The 17,710-nt window shown below is 41.5% G+C and overlaps 1 protein-coding gene across 3 annotated transcripts in view; it reads left to right on the top strand.

Moving 5' to 3' along the window:
- Positions 1-979: 979 nt before the first annotated feature.
- slc46a3 (solute carrier family 46 member 3) overlaps positions 980-17,710 on the top strand; it is a 28,792-nt gene continuing 12,061 nt past the window's right edge. Inside the window, exons 1-3 of one of the 3 annotated variants that reach the window (XM_033022841.1) lie at positions 980-1,148; positions 14,466-14,672; positions 15,066-15,933. In XM_033022841.1, the coding sequence (XP_032878732.1) occupies positions 14,487-14,672; positions 15,066-15,933 (1,054 nt within the window). In that variant the 5' untranslated portion in view covers positions 980-1,148; positions 14,466-14,486. Of the gene's footprint in view, positions 1,149-1,187; positions 1,331-14,465; positions 14,673-15,065; positions 15,934-17,710 lie in introns of those variants that run through there. The other 2 variants (XM_033022842.1, XM_033022843.1) reach the window with 2 other exon arrangements.

The following is a 17,710-nucleotide window of genomic DNA, read 5'->3' as shown; positions in this document are numbered from 1 at the left end:
GATATCAAATAAACTAAAATTAAATAAATCAATAACCCCAATACTGGTGAAAAAAAGTAACCACAAAAGTAACCTTTATGTATACAAAGACAGCCTATTGTTCATAGCAGAGGTTAGTGTTCAAGAGGCTGATGGTTGTTGGGAAGAAGCTATTCTTAACAAGGTGGTCACAGATATCAGACTCCTATGGCTTCTTCCCGATAGCAAGAGGGAAATTATAGTGTGGTGAGAGTAATGTTGGTCTTTGATGATGCTGGTTGCCTTTTTGAGGCAACAATCCTGTAGATCCCTTTGATGGTGGGTCGGTCAGTATGCATGATGGACCAGGCAGTGTCCCCCACTTTTTGTAAACCATTCTTTGGCGTTTGAGTTGCCAGATCAGGCCGTGATACAACCAATCGCTATATTCTCTGCTGTACACCTTTAGAAATTCAAGAGAATATTTCTGGACATACCAAATCTCCTCAATCTTCTCAGGAAGTACAGGCGTACTTGGTATTGTTTACACTGAGAGCAAGATTGGTGTTCTGGTGCCACTTAAATCTGATTTTTACTGCACTTCACTAGACTTTCAAGGCATTACACCTCTTGTGGCCATGGTCACATTTGGAACCAGATTGGTGGATGAAGAGAAGGGGCAATGGGGTCAGCAATACAAACTGTGCCACATCTGGATGTAAATAAAAGGCAGCCCGGTGTACCACTCACCACAAGTTTAAACTGGGCGAATCAGACTTAAACAAAATGCTTATCTCATTACTACGGCGTATCTTCTAAGGCAAACCCTGATCACGCAGCCACTCAGCGGGGGCGGGAGGGCGCAACCGTCACCCCGAGATCCCCCCCCCCCCCCCCCCCCGGGAGCACAGCCCGCCTTCGCCTTGATTCACGTGCGCACCATCCAATAGCCGCCCGCTAAACGAAGGCAGCGGACCAACGAATTCAGCGCGCGGTGAGCGCGGGGCGGGTTCTAGGTGAACGTTCCAATGGCAGTCTGGGGCTACATGACAGGCTCTCAGCTGATTTTTCCTGCACAGTGAGTGCCGAGCCTTGTCCAAACCAGCCGTGTAGGACACAGTAGGACAGCGAAGCCTCGGCGTGGAGGCCATCTGGTGGTGCCCTTTAAGGATCCGCGCAACTGGCTGGAGGTAAATGTACATGTTCTGATACTGAGCGGACAAGGAGCAGGTGCATTTTAGTTGAGAAGAGTTCATCTGTCGGATTTTCGTGATACAACATTATGTACTTCACTTGCCTTGGGAAGCGTTTGTTGTAAGGTCGGCCACTGTTATTTGGATTTAGTGTTTGAAATTATTTCAAGCGTTTCCTGGTTAGTTTACACCAAAAAAAATTTATTTGCTTTTCACATAACGATCCACTGGAACGACATTATCCTGTACTTTTCCCTTTCCCTTCAGCCCATTATATTTTAACTCATTTCCTTTTTGGAATCATTGTTGTATCTGATTCAATTCCAGACCACAACAATCTATTACATAAGCACTTCTGGCCATGTGCCACATTGGTTTTTGATCAGTTGCATTCGCATCTACGTGTTCTGTTTATTTTCTCCTCTAAGAAGCTGCTCCTCCATAATTAATTACAATCCTTCAGGATGTAATCATCTCGATTATATACCGCCTTATATTTTGTCGTCTTCTTAGAACAATAGTTCTGGTCATTCCTTGGAGCTGGTGACAGTGGGAAATCTGCTCTAAGATTTTGACATGCAGCTAGTGTGTTATTTCGGTATGTTTAATAGCTTTTTCTGCCTTTTAAATATTTTCAAGTGTTAAGACGTGTGTTTAATTGTTGTGTACCAACAATGAAATTAATACTAACAGTAATATAACAGGCTTGTAAGCATAATATTAATAAAAAAAGAAGCAGGAAGCAAAGAGTAGGAGTAAACGGGTCCTTTTCACAATGGGTCACAGTTTAAAGATAAGGGGCAAATCTTTTAGGACCGAGATGAGAAAAACATTTTTCACACAGAGAGTGGTGAATCTGTGGAATTCTCTGCCACAGAAGGTAGTTGAGGCCAGTTCATTGGCTATATTTAAGAGGGAGTTAGATGTGGCCCTTGTGGCTAAAGGGATCAGGGGGTATGGAGAGAAGGCAGGTACAGGATACTGAGTTGGATGATCAGCCATGATCATATTGAATGGCCGTGCAGGCTCGAAGGGCCGAATGGTCTATTCGTGCACCTATTCGCTATGTTTCTATGTATATATTAATAACCAAATATTTGTGCAAAAAAAAAGTCCTCGGTGCAACCAAAGACAGTTATAAGTGATTGGAGTAGAATTAGACCATTTGGCCATCATCTAACCTGCCATTCAATCATGGCTGATCAATCTCTCACTCCTAACCCCATTCACCTGCTTTCGCCCCATAACCGCTGACACCTGTACTAATCAAGAATCTATCTATCTCTGCCTGAAAAATATCCACTGACTTTGCCTCCACCGCCTTCTGTGGCAAAGAATTCCACAGATTTACCACCCTCTGACTAAATAAATTTCTCATCATCATCTTAAAAGAATGTCCTTTAATTCTGAGGCTATGACCTCTAGTCCTAGACTTTCCCACTAGTGGAAACATCTTCTCCATATCCAAGCTGTAATGGCAATTTAAAACTTTTCCAGGCTTCAGCTTTTCATTGCCATTACTACACAGGCAGAGTAGAACTTATGCAGACGATAACAAAAACGAATCCCCCGGAAGTTCTTTCCAGTTTAATTGATTCTTTATTGAAGTAGTTGTACAGACAAAAAATTGAACATAACAGATCCTCTTTATTGATATACAAATTGTAGCTTTCTGTTCTTACTATTTGATCTGGTAAAAACTGTATTCTTTCTCCCGTGCCCGCTCCATTCTGATCTAACCACTCCCTCTCCAGTAGATAAATGTAACGTTCATTTACGTATCAAAATCCCACCCCCCAAACGTACAAAATAATTCTACAAGAAATATCTAGACAAAACAATAAAATATGCTAATAGTAACTAGCCTAAGCATGAATGGCTCCGACACACCAGCCCCTAATTGTTCTACGTATATAACGAAGCAATTATCAATAAACATTCAAAGGAGCTATAAAAGCTTAACATATTATCAATAACAAAAGGTATGCACTATGTGTTGGCATTCAAACTTCTTCTTTGGCATTTTGTTTGGCTTCTAATGTTGATAGCTCTTCTTTGAATCTTTGTCTTTGACAAAGAGATAACTGCGTTTTCTGTTTTGAGAAGATCTTCAGGACATAAAACATTGTCCGCAGAGTGAAAGGCCTGCCCCGCTTAGGCTATTTTTTTAGGCGCCTACAGGCGACTAGCCTGTCGTCACATGGTCGCTGGGGTGTCGCCTGTATGGTCGTGAGTAGTCTCCTCAGTCACCCAAAGAGTCGTAGCATTTTTCAGGTCGCCGCTGGATTTTAAACATGTTCAAAATATTTTGGCGACATTGTGTTGACGCCAATGAGCGTAGCTTGATTTCTCCTGACATAGGTGCAACTTTAGAAGTATAGTCTTCGTATTGGTAGCAACATTCATTTCCTCCATATAGGTGAGATGTTCCATAACATTGCAACAACCTCTAAGAAACAGCAAAAACACATGCAATGCCTTCACATCCTCTGGCTTGATCACTGACCAAGCAAAAGTCTTGACCATGAATCCATTGGCAATTTTGTGGAGGCAAAGTCAGTAGATATTTTTCAGGCAGAGAGATAGATTCTTGATTAGTTTTGTGTTCATTACCAAAATATGAGTGCTTTTTCCTTTTGATAGCCATCGGCTGGAGGCAAATGTCGGCAACTGTAGGATAGCTCCTTTGGATACCCTCTTGTGTATTGGTCTTGAAAATACAAGCAATCACTCTTATTGGTAGTTTTCGTTTCCACTCCTTTCTCAAATGCTGTAATGAAAACTTCATACTGCAAAGGGTCACCATCATAAACAGGAATGTCTCTTGGAGGTAAGGTAGAAGAGAGATTTTGTTGAGTTAGAAGAGTAGTAATCTCATTCTGCTTCTCCATTAATTTCCAGATATCACGTTAGTTTCCATCATTAGTAGTGCTCATATGAGTCTGTACATTTGGCCTCTGAAAAGAGTGCTGAGTTGGATGGGTCTTAACATGAGCACTAACAGGTGGTTCATAAGTTGTTTGTTTTTGTCTAACAACCTGTTGCTGGGAGTAAGTTCCGGTTCCCATCAACACATTATGTCTTTGTTGCACTTGATCAGGCCAGTATTCATCTGTCTGTAGATTTGATTTAGCTGCTGCTTCCCTTTTAGCAGCTTCTTCCATAAAAGAGCTCATCCCGTGAGATATTCTCAAGCTGCTTCTTGAACCCTTGCCCTCAAGTATATTGATCCTTGTACTGGCTACTGCCATCTCTGTCTTTAATTCCAGCTGTTCCTTATCTCTTTTCAAAATAAACTTTATTCAATTGATAAATATATACAATTCATGAACCATTCGAACAAAAAATTCATCCGACATTTTCGGAGACTATACAAATTTTTTTCAGTACAATATTTTTACATTTGTCAAATTCCACCAAAACTGTCCCCCACCCGTGCCACTCATGTGGCCCCCTGGTGTGGGATTGCCTCTTTTGTGCCTCAGTCTCTCTTATCAGTTGCTCCATTTGTCTATTCAACTGTTCTTCTTATGCCTCAAGCTTGTGCCTTTTGTCCATGGCGGCAGTCCGTTCCAAGAGAACAGCCATATCTACTTGAGGTTCAGTATGACAAGAGACCCTTGAAAATGCACATGATGAAGAATTAGATTTGTGGCTTGATCTGTTTGAGACATTTGAAACGCTATCTTCAGGTCCAATTTCTTCTGTGGATACAACACTTTGTTGTATAGCACTTCCAACTATAGTGTGTGTAGTTTATTGTTCAATTTCAGATAACCACCTATCTACATCTTGTATACAACCATTAAACGATTCCATTCTTTGTTTAAACCACTGATCTTGCCTTTCAAGCTCCTTTTCAGGCAGTGGTATTTCCAGCAATGACATGCTTTTTTCTGACTTCATTGCAGAACTCGGTTATTTGAACCAGGTTAGATTGTACTTCATTCACATTTACATCTGATTTCATGAGCTCCTTCAGATTTTAAATTAACTTGTCAGCTTGTTTACATGTCGTATTTCTTGACTTTTGACATCTTTCCATGAACAATACCTGGCCTTTGTCAGTGAGTTTAATGGTTCTTCTTTCTTTTCCAGAATCCTGTTCCACTTCGCCCTCTTGTGGCTGAGCTTTAGACATACTGGCTCACTATCCCTATAAGACGTGTTGAAGTAATGACATATGCTTCCAGACTGGAATTCAAAATAACTAAGCGGGAATTCAAAACAACAGTTTTCCAATCCTCGTTATTCAGTTTGGCGCAGGTGGCGACCTTGTCCAATTGCTGGCGTCAATTTGTTCCTTTGTTCCAGATTTCTAAGCTTCAGTTCCACTCATAGAATACAGTTTTTACTTTAATGTAATGGCAATTTCAAACTTTTCCAAGCTTCAGCTTTTCATTGCCGTTACTACACAGGCAGGGAGGAGTAGAACTTATGCAGACGATAACAAAAACAAATCCTTCAGTCATTCTTTCCAGTTTAATTGATTCTTTATTGTAGTAGTTGTACAGACACGGAAGTGAACATACCAGATCCTCTTTATTCATATACAAATTGTAGCTTTTCGTTCTTACAATCTGATCTGGTAAAAACTGGTTTCTTTCTCCCGTGCCCGCTCCAGTCTGATCTGACCACTCCCTCTCTAGTATATATATTTACATATCAAAAGCCCACCCCCAAGCATACAAAATATTTCTGCAAGAAATGTCTAGACAAAATGATGAAATATGCTAACAGTAACTAGCCTAAGCATGAATTGCTCCGACACAAACCTTTCACTATTCTGCATCTCATTCTTCTAAACTCCAGTGAGCACAGACCCAGTGCCGACAAACGCTCATCATAGGTTAACCTACTCATTCCTGGGATAATTCTTGTAAACCTCTTTTGAACCCTCTCCTGAGCCAGCACATCCTTCCTCAGATATGGTGCCCAAATTTGCTCACAATATTCCAAATGCGGTCTCACCAGCGCCTTATAGAGCCTCAACATTACCTGTTTTGGTAAAAAAAAAAGCCCTCTTGTAATAAAGGCTAGCATTGAGTTTGCTATCTTTACAACCGATTCGACTTGCAGATTAACTTTTTGGAAATCCTGCACCAGCACTCCCAAGCCCCTTTGCACCTCCAATTTCTGGATTCTCCCCCGATTTAGAAAATAATTATTTGTCCATCGTTGTAGTTAGTTTTGTGTGATGTTCAAGAGCCTGATGGTTTTTGGGAAGAAGCTATTCTTGAACCCAATAGTGGCGGTTTTCAGACTTGTATACCTTCTTCCCAATTGTAAGTGTAACATGAGATTGTTTCTAGGGTGGTGTGGGTCTTTGATGATACTGTCTGCATTTTTGAGGCATCTGTTTGAAGGTGGGCACGACAATACCTATGATGGACTGGGCTGTGTCCACCACTTTTTCTAATTTTCTTCTTTGTTGAGCATTCGAGTTGCTGAATCAGGCTGAGATACAACCAGTCAATATGCTCTCTACTATCAGAGATATGCACACCCATTAATTGGTTTACACTCTCTGCCACCATCCCATCTATAAATACAAGTTCATGGATCTTGGCTTTCTCTGAAAGTCAACAATCAACATGGGTATAGAGTAAGTATAGAGCACGGGACTGAGCACAGAACGGCCGTCGGAACAATTCTTCAGCAAAAGCTTGCAATCCGACAAAATATAATCCAGGACAAGGTAGGAGAAAACCGCGTTTTAACCCCGCCCCCCCCCCCCCCCCCCCCCCAAACGCGCCAAAATTACGCACACGGCCAGTGGCAGAACTGCAGCGCTGCTGAAGGTAAGTATTGTAACATACCTACTATCACAATAGCTTGGAATGACAAACTGGCCCATAACATTCTGAAGAAGGGTTTCGGCCCGAAACGTCGCCTATTTCCTTCGCTCCATAGATGCTGCTGCACCCGCTGAGTTTCCCCAGCAATTTTGTGTACCCTGGCCCATAACATTTCTGTTTGGGGAAATCCTTCATTGTAACCTGTGAGAATTAATCATAATTTATATTTCTTAGTTTCAACCATTTATTTATTTGGTTCTTTAAATGTACTATATATAAGGGTATAAAATGATTAGTCGTTTAAAAAAAAACACGGTGAGCCAATGCAGTTGAATCAGATATTTTTGTTGCTGGATCCGTAATTCTTCTCTGTGAAAGAACACCATTTCAAACTGAAATTTGTGCGACTTTTAGAGTGAAATAATAGCGGTGAGCAACTTAAAAATGGATTAACAAATGCTTAAAATACAGGAAATAAATAGCAAGCCACAGAGGAAGCCTTTAATCTGCGGTGAGAGTTAGGGTAGGATTTTTATCACAGACACAGACACAGGCACAGGCACAGATACAGACACAGATACAGACACAGACACAGTCACAGACACACCCATCGCACCCCCCTCCCCCCCCCCCCCCCCCCCCCCCATGCCGACCAATTTTTTCTCGCGGTAAATTTTTCAGCATGCTGAACATATTTCCTCTGCAAAACTGAGGCCGCGAGTATGCGGGAACTTCCCTCAAGCATGAAGGAGAGTTCCAGTGACCTCATAGGACCACGTGTCGACCATGCTGCGAGTTTGAGTCGAGCACAAACTCTTCTAAACTTGCAAATTAGGTCCCCGCAGTGGTACAGGCCCTTAATTCTGCTCCTACAACATTATGAACTTAAGCTCAGCCAATTATTTATACAATTGTATCATGACCTTCCAACTTCTATACTCAATATCCTGACTGATGATGATGGCCAATGTGCCGAAAGCCGCCTTGATCTACAGGCCATTTAAGAAGTATTCAGATCCCTTCACATTTTTCACATTTTGTTACGTTACAGCCTTATTCTAAAATGGATTACATTCTTTATTTTTCATCAATCTACACACAATACCCCATATTTAATAAGTGAAAACAGGTGTTTAGAAATTTTTGCAAAGTAATTAAAAATAAATAACTGAAATATCACATTTACATAAGTATCCAGACCCTTTACTCAGTACTTTGTTGAGGCACCTTTGGCAGCGATCACAGCCTCGTGTCTTCTTGGGTATAACTCTACAAGCTTGGCACACCTGTATTTGAGTAATTTCTCCCATTCTTCTCTGCAGATCCTCTCAAGCTCTGTCAGGTTGAATGGGGAGCGTCGAGCGTCGATGCACAGCTATTTTCAGGCCCCTCCAGAGATGTTCGATCGGGTTAAAGTCCGGGCTCTGGCTGGGCCACTCAAGGATATTCACAGACTTGTCACGAAGCCACTCCTGCATTGTCGTGGCTGTGTGCTTAGGGTCATTGTCCTGTTGGAAGGTGAACCTCCGCCCCAGTCTGAAGTCCAAAATGCTCTGGAGCAGGTTTTCATCAAGGATCTCTCTGTATTTTGCTCTGTTCATCTTTCCCTCGATCCTGACTAGTCTCCCATTTCCTGCCGCTGAAAAACATCCCCACAGCATGATGCTGCCACCACCATGCTTCACCGTAGGTATGGTATTGGCCAGGTGATGAGCGGTGCCTGGTTTCCACCAGACGTGACGCTTGGTATTCAGGCCAAAGAGTTCAATCTTGATTTCATCAGACCAGAGAATCTTGTTTAGGTGCCTTTTGGCAAAGTGAAAACAGGTGTTTAGAAATTTTTGCAAAGTAATTAAAAATAAGTAACTGAAATATCACATTTACATAAGTATCCAGACCCTTTACTCAGTACTTTGTTGAGGCACCGCACCGCTCAGCCCACTTGGAGTTTGCTCAGGGCAAACTCCAAGTGGGCTGTCATGTGCCTTTTACTGATGAGTGGCTTCCGTCTGGCCACTCTACCATAAAGGCCTGATTGGTGGAGTGCTGCAGATATAGTTGTCCTTCTGGAAGGTTCTCCACAGAGGAATCTGGCGCTCTGTCAGAGTGACCATCAGAATGAAGGAAGCCACTGTGCTCTTCGGGACCTGCAATGCTGCAAAAATTGTTTCACACCTTTCCCCAGATCTGTGCCTCAACACAATCCTGTCTCTGAGGACTACGGACAATTCCTTCGTCTTCATGGCTTGGTTTTTGCTCTGTACATACACGGTCAACTGCGGAACCTTATATAGACAGGTGTGTGCCTTTCCAAATCATTTACAATCAATTTAATTTACCACTGGTGGATTTCAATCAAGTTGTAGAAACATCTCAAGGATAATCAATGGAAACAGGATGAACCTAAGCTCAATTTTGAGTGTCATACAAAGGGTCTGAATACTTATGTAAATGTGATATTTCAGTTATTTCTTTTTATTTTCTTTGCAAAAATTTCTAAACACCTGTTTTTGCTTCTTCATTCTGCAGTACTGTGTGTAGATTGATTAAAAAAATGAATTTAATCCATTTTAAAATAAGGCTGTAACGTAACAAAATGTGGAAAAAGTGAAGGGGTCTGAATACTTTCTGAATTCTGTATCTACCTGTGACGCCACTTTCAAGGAACTATGTACTTGCACTCCAAGATTCCTCTGCTCTACAACATCCCCAGAGCCCTGCCCTTCACTGTGTAGACTTCCCAAAATGCATTGCCTCACATTTCACTATATTAAACTCCATCAACCCACCTGCCCAACCGATCAAGATCCTGCTGCAATTTTTGACAATCATCTTCACTATCACCAATACTACCCACTTTAGTGTCATTGCAAACTTACTAATCATGCCTTGTATGTTCTCATCCTAATTAGTGATATAGATGACTAACAGCAATGAGCCCAACACTAAATCCTGATGCACACCACTAGTCACAGGCCTCCAGTTCGAAAAGCTACCTTCTCATCATCACCCTCTGCTTCCTTCGATTAAGCCAATTTTCTATCCATTTGCTAGTCATATCGGACTCTTTAGCCCGGGGCACAAATAGGCATTTCTGTGGCCGTGAGAGAGACTCCAGGATGGTGTGTTGCATCTCTATTGCCAGGGTCAATGATGTCTCTGAACAGGACCTTTATGGTTGTAATCTCAGGATTGCTTCCTGTGCCACGTGCTGGGGAGGCAAGGACTGGATAGATAGTGCAGTGCCTGGCAAAGGAACTGGTGCAGCAGGAGGCGCTTCAGGTACATGGATCATTGGGTGGAATCTGTACAAGAACGACAGCTTGCACCAAAACTGGAGGGGAACCAATATTGCTACAGGGCGGTTTACTGGGGCAACTCTGGAGGATTTAAACTAGTGTGACAAGGGAATGGGAATCGGAACAGTAGTGGAGGGAGTAAGGGGAAGGTAGAGATTAAAGGGCATGTTCCATTTGGGCCGTCACTTATGCGACAGGCCGGTAGTGACTGACGCGTGACGGTCCCGCGAGGGTAGTGACTGACACGTGACGGTCCCGCATGTCATCATGCGTCCGCACATCCGTCTGGAGCGCGTGACTTCATTTGAAGATAAACACAAAATGCAGGAGTAACTCAGCAGGACCGGCAGCATTTCTGGAGAGAAGGAATGGATGATGTTTCGGGTCAAAACTCTTCTTCAGTCTGAAAGAAGGGTCTTGACCCGAAACGTCACCCATTGCTTTTCTCCAGAGATGCTGCCGGTCCCATTGAGCTACTCCATTTTGTGTCTATCTTCAGTCTTCTTGGCCCTGCTCTGGGAGTAGGAGTGGGAGCGGATCCGGATCTGCAACGGCCGTGAGCCCCATGCTGAGTTTGACGATCGCTTGCCTGCTTCTGCTGCTGTTGGAGGCGAGACGTTGCGCCGCGCCAGGGTCTTGGGCCTGTCGCACTTTGACCGTCAGTTACACGACAGGCTTGTGGCGCGCGAAGATTTCATTCAGTACGAAGTCCACACTCCTCCATGCCACTCCATGCGCCCGTCCCGCGCTAACCACACGCTAGCAGGTCGCGTAAATGGCGTGCAAAAGACAGCCAAGTGGGACAGGCCCTTAAGTCAAATACGTTTGAAAGGTAAAGTAGGACTAGTGTAATTATAGTGATGGGGCTGATGGGTTGGATTGTATTTATTTTGGTGTAAACAGTATTATGGGGAAGGTAGATGAACCTAGAACCTGTATTTATCCCAAATTACTGAGAGAGGCAAGAGAGAAGATCTTTGTATCCTCTAGCTATAGGTGAGTTCCCAGAGGATTGCAGAATAGCCAGTTTTATTCTTCTGTTTAAGAAGGGCAGTCGGGACAAACCAGGAAATTATAAAGCCTGGTGAGCTTTGTATCAGTCGTAAGGAAGTTATTGGAGAAGATCCCTAAGAATGGGATCTGTTCGCATGTGACAAGACGTACTTATTAGAGATAGTCAACATGGCTTTGTGTGAGGAAGATCATGTCTTACCAACATAACTGATTTTTTTTTAAGAGGTGATAAAGATGATTAATGAGAGTAGGACAGTGGATGTTGTATGAATGTACTTTCATAAAGCTTTCACCAAGGTCCCTTATGGTAGGCTGATCCAGAAAATGAAGGCACATTGAGTCCATGGAGGCTTGGTAGATTGGATTCAAAATTGGGTTGGCCATGGATGACAGCAGGTAGTGTGGAAGGGGTATTCTATCTGGAGGTCTGTGACCAGTGGTGTTCACTAGGATCGATGCTGGGACCTCTGTAGTTAATTCAGTACCAAGCAATGCTACCTTATTAGAAGTATCTTTTCTCAGATGAGACATTTTATCATTGAATTATCAGCTTGAAGAAGGGTCCTGAACCAAAATGTCAACTGTGCATGTTCTCCAGAGATGCTACCTGACCCGCAGTTATTCCAGCACTTTGTGTCTGCTTTTATAAACCAGCATCTGCAATTCCTTTTTTTCTAGTGAAGTGTGTCCTTGCATCTCCGTAATCATTACAAAAAGAAGCCCAGTATTCTGGCAAAATATTTATTTCTCAACTAACATCTTTAAATAAAGGACATTTATTAATCTTTCACGTCATATTTGTATGCAGGACCTTGCTGTTGACTATTGTATTTCCAGGCACTACAATATTGATTAGACTGTAACAGTAGTTCATGGGCTGGTGATCACTTTAAGACATCCCGAGATCGTAAAAGGTCACTCCAAATAGTTGGGCCTACCTATCAGGGGAATTAGACTTGAACATACATAGAACATAGAGCAGTACAGCACAGGAACAGGTACTTCCACCCACAATGTCTGTGCTGAATATGATGGCAAGATAAACTAATGTATATTTGTGTGGTTTGATGATCTGGAAACAGAAATAAGATGGAAATCAGGGTTAGGAGGCTTTGACTAGTGGAGTGCAGGAACGATAGTTCCCCATTCCCCAACCTCTTCCCCTCCCCCCCCCCCTCCCCACTCTCTGATGATCCTGGTGTCTAAAGTCAGGGATCACAGTCTCAAAGTAGGGTGTTATCCATAGGGGAGACTTTATTTTCAAAGGGCGCTTGGTGAATCTTTGGAATTCTGTATCAACAGCACAGAGGATATTGGGCGGAATCATGGGGTTGGTGCAGGAAAGTGGCAGAGAAGTAAAAGATCAATTTTGATCTTTTTGAATTGTGGAGCGGGTGCCTTGGCACCAAATGACCCAATCCTTTTTTTAATGTTATAATTTTTACTTGGCTCAAACTTGTAATAAAAAGGAACTGTAGCTGCTGGTTTAAACCAAATATAGACGCAAAATGCTTGAGTAATTCACCAGGTGAGACAATAACCCATTGCGTTATTCCAACATTTTGTGTCCATCTTTCAGCCATTACATTCCTTGGGTAATGTTAGGATTTAGAACTAAAGTTTTAACCCACTGTTGGTGAATGGCATCAAGATTGATTCCAGAATCTGAGGTTATTAAATTTGTTTCACATTGGGAATAGACAAATCTCTCTCTGTAAAACATAAACAGAAGCATTGTTATCAGCCAAAAATAATCTTGCCTGTAAGAAGAAATGGGACTTCCAACTGTGGTCATGATTATTTTACCAGCTCCAGCCTGTGTTTTAAGGAAGTGAACTTTTTTTTCTGGTAAAGTTTGAAATACAGGAAGGTAATGGGTTTAGTTGTCATTATGATTCTGGAGGAACTCCACTTAGAACTGTAAGAAATACATCGGAGAAAGTGAACTGGTTTGATATTTTAACCTGATGCAAGACAAATAAGTTGGTGTAAGTTCTTCAGAAACCTGTTGCATAATTGGACAGTGAACAAGATGGAATGTAGTTTGTGAGAGTGTGTTGGCCAACTGCGAATGTGAGATGTCACAGTCATACAGCACAGAAACGGGCCATTTTGATCAACTCATCCATGCCAACCAAGATGCCCTATATAAGCTAGACCCATTTGTCCACCCTTGACCCATATTCCTCTAAACCTTTCCTATCCAAGTATCTGTTAAATGCTGTTATTGTACCTACTTCAACTATGTCCTCGGGCAGCTCGTTCCATATATCCACCACCCTATGAGTAAAGATATCTAATGGGCCTGTTAGCAGTTTGCAGAAAGTTAAGAATAGTTGGAAGCAGCAAAAGTTGAGCATTGGGTCAGAAGGACATTTGAATAGTGTAAGGGGATGCCAGCAGTGGTCAGCCGAAGAAGAATAGATTACTGAGTGAATATGAGTATTTAGGGTGAGGTTGCCTAAAGAGCCCTAGTTTTTACTTTGTTCACTAGCGGAGACCGTCAGTCGGGGAAAGTAAAGCGGCAGTAAATTGGAGTGACGCAAACGCAGTTGATGGAATCTAGAAAATTAGAAGGTGTGGCTGACTGAATAAAATTGAGCAAGCCAATTAATTATATGCTTATACATGTGAATGTACAAATTATTTGTCACCCAATTAATGTTTTCGGGCAAATTCACTTAACACTGTATATGGCTGTGTGTATAATCTAAAAATGTCCTCCCCCCTCTTCCACCAACATTTACTTTCCTAAATTGACTTCTCCAATCCACGTTCTGCTTATTACTTACTACGTCCACATTTCTAACTACTCCAAACAATATTTCCTCATTTCCCTTCACCTCATAAGTTCTCAATAATTCCCTTTCAAGGACATCTCTGCTTCCCCAACGTAAAATATTCCCATGTCAATTTAAATATCATCAAATATGAAGCATTCTGTTTTGTATATCATAGCTTATTACTTCTCAAAATCAACCACTTCCATTTTCTTATGAAGGGTATTGTCTAATCATTGTCATTCATTAAGTGACAAAATATAATGCTATCTGTAGGAGTATCTTGCAAAAAAAAAGTTTATTGTGCAGTTTGCTTATGTAATCAGTTAGCTTTGCATCGCCATGGTGATTTCTTGCGGTCTACTTTTCCATGTCCAGATTTTTGTTCACAATCATTTTATTTGTGCTTTGTCTTGTACGTAGGATCTTGTTTCCCTGAGAGCAATGAAACGGCTGTTTTCTGTAGAGCCTATTGTCGCTCTTTACATCTTGGCTAACGTGGCAGGTTCCATCTTAATTCAGCAGTATATTTATCGTAAGATATGGGAGAATGAAACTAACAGCAGTTACACTGACAATCAAAATAGATCAAACTGCTACAAAAACCACAGTAGCCATACGAAACGACAGGTTAGTTTGCACAAATGTTGGTCGTTGAAGTTACAATTGAAGTGGAATTGTAAATCTCTTACTATAATAATTATTACGTATAAGCTATTTATTTAACCATTTTAATACTATTAAATATTATTGCATATGTTGCATCTGCCTGTGATTATCTTTTATTGAACTTGAATTGGGGGGGGAGGGGAGAGGAGGGGGAGGGGAGAGGAGGGGGAGGGAGGGAGGGGGGGGAGGGGGGGGGAGAGAGAGGGGGGGGAGAGGAGGGGGGAGAGGGGAGGAGGGGGGAGGGGGTGGGAGGAGGGGGAGAGAGCACACTTGCTCCATTTGCTTGACATTCTTCTCGTGTTTGAGGTTGGAAATGGTTGCATTTAAACAAAAATGTTGTTTGCTTTTTTCCAGGAGGTCCAGGAAAAATCTTCTCGCTATTTTATGTATATGAATTTGGTACAGTTTCTACCTGGCCTAATTGTCACTTTGATATTGGGTGGATTCAGCGATCGCTACGGACGCAAACTATTTGTCCTCCTTCCTTCTATCGGCGCTGTGATTACCAGCCTGGCAAATTTAGCAGTGGCCTATTTTTCTTGGTCTATTAACATCCTTTTCATACCAACGATTCTCGCAGCGTGTTTGGGTGGCTTCCCGGCTCTATTTGGAGGAGCTTTTGCTTATGTGGCTGATGTTTCGTCCAGCGAGCAGAAGAATATGCGCATGGCACTACTTGACATGATCGTAGGAGTAACGGGTGGCATCGGCGCACTTTCCTCTGGATACTTCTTAAAAGCAACCGGCTTTAGTTGGCCCTTCTTAACCATCTTCTTCATTAATCTGGTCAATATTGCTTATATCATCTTCTTCTTTGAAGAGAGTTCCCAGGTGTCAAGAAATGAGCAAGACCAAACATCGGTCTCTGACAAAGTCAAAGAAATACTGTTCAGTATCGTAATTATTTTTAAAAGTTCTGACTTTGAAAAACGTGTCCAGATTGTTTTGTTGCTTCTTGCTGTGTCAACATTTGCTCTTGCTGAATTTGGTTCTTTAGGACTTTTTACTCTGTATGAATTAAATGCGCCTCTTTGCTGGAATGAAATCCTTATTGGAGCGGGTTCTGCAACTGACTTAAGCATATTTTTGCTGAGTTTTTGTGGAGTGACAGTGTTTTCCTACCATCTTGGAGATATTTTTATAGTTTTTATTGGAATACTTTCCTTTGCTGGAGGAATGATCATGGCTATCTTTGCCACAACTACTCTGCTCATGTTTTTGGGTATGTTACACTTTTTATTATTCATAGAATTAAATGTGATAATGACCAAGAAGAATTTACATAGGAGTTAAACGTAAAAATCTTTGCGGGCTGGTCCCAGAGGATGAACTTAGTGTTCTTATTGTTTTGAAGGTACAAGTTCTGAAATAGCCTTTGCTAGTATAACTGACGCTACGACTTCAGAAGTTACAAATTGTAAATTAAATGTGTAAATACTACTGTGCATAATAGAAACAGAGAGGCTTTGGAACTGATGAAAAATTTACATTTTAAGTAGAACACAGAAATTCTGTATGCTGGTAATTGTCTCTTTCCTCTACCTGTTGTACTTGATTATATTCATGTATAGTATCTGATTTGACTGATAGCACACAAACAAGAGCTTTTCATTGTATCTGGGCACACGTGACAATAATAAACCAAACAAAACATTATCGTAAATCACCAGGAAGTCTCAAGGTAACTAACATGTAACTCTTCAGTTGGCTAAAAATGAACCAAGGACTGTGTGGTTTCTGAATGTTTCCATACGTCTATTTTCCAACTTTCCTTTTCCAAACAATTAACATGTTTCTAATCATTTGGTGAAACTGCGTATATTGGGCATTTCTTCCCAATGTAATCTGTGGAACAAGTTAACAATTTATCTTCTAAAAAATGTTCAGTGTTGAAAATCTTCAGTAGATATGCCCTAATGTACGGCATAATGAGTGGAGGTAGCTACATTTTTCTAGCCTTTCTAAACAATTATGTATGCTTATTCTCGGCAAACATCTTCACACAATCTTCTGATAAATCTCTGTGACGAATATCCTTTTGAATGTTTTTCTTCCAATGATGCCTGAGGCATTCAGATTTTTTTTAAACAAACCTGCAATGCTGGAATCTGAAATATAAACAGAACACACTGGGAATACTCAGCAAGTCAGGCAGCATCTGTGGAGAGAAAAATAGTCATTGTTTCTGGTTAAAAACCATTCATGCTCTCGGCAACATTATGTACAAGTCTCATAGTATTTCGTTGAATATAAAATTTAATTTATTAAAAACTGCCTTTTTTTCGTTATACTCGCATATCTACTGAGTAAAGTTGGTATTTGACAAAAACACAAAATAGACAACAACAAATCAGCAGACAAAATGTTTAAGAAGGAACAGCAGATGCTAGAAAATAATCCACCTCTTCCTTTCTTCTTCCCGTCCCCCCCATCCCCCCCCTCACATCAGTCTGAAGAAGGGTCTCAACCCGAAACGTTGCCTATTTCCTTCGCTCCATAGATGCTGCCTCACCCGCTGAGTTTCTCCAGCATTTCTGTCCAACAACAAATCAGCATGTCTGTTAAAGATTTATGACCGCACCCATTTATACCCATCCATTCCGTCACTCTACTTTCTTACAACTCCTTTCATTGTTGTTCCTTTGGGGAAAGGTGTCATGATTGTATTTCTCTGCAGTGCTGTTATCACCTCCATTCATTCTCCCAAGTGATGCCTTTCTGCAAAAGCTTATATATTTTTGTTCTCCTTACAAGTTACTCTGAGGCAATTTTGATGACTCATCCACTCCTTCATGAAGTCACTACTAATATTGCTACTGCAAAGCCACTGGACATTTTATCAAAATAAGAAGCTTCGAAAGTTGACACAAAGTGCTGAAGTAACTCGGCGGGTCAGGCAACCACTCTAGAGAACATGGATAGTGAATGTTTTGGGTCAGGGCTCTTCTTCAGACTTAAGTCAGACCCTTCAATCTCAAGAAGGTCCCAACCTGAAACAT

The sequence above is a fragment of the Amblyraja radiata genome, chromosome 6 (genome assembly GCF_010909765.2).
Source record: "Amblyraja radiata isolate CabotCenter1 chromosome 6, sAmbRad1.1.pri, whole genome shotgun sequence".
NCBI classification, from domain to species: domain Eukaryota; kingdom Metazoa; phylum Chordata; class Chondrichthyes; order Rajiformes; family Rajidae; genus Amblyraja; species Amblyraja radiata.
The sequence above is the reverse complement of the archived record's forward strand: the minus strand, read 5'-3'. Positions and strand labels throughout refer to the sequence as shown.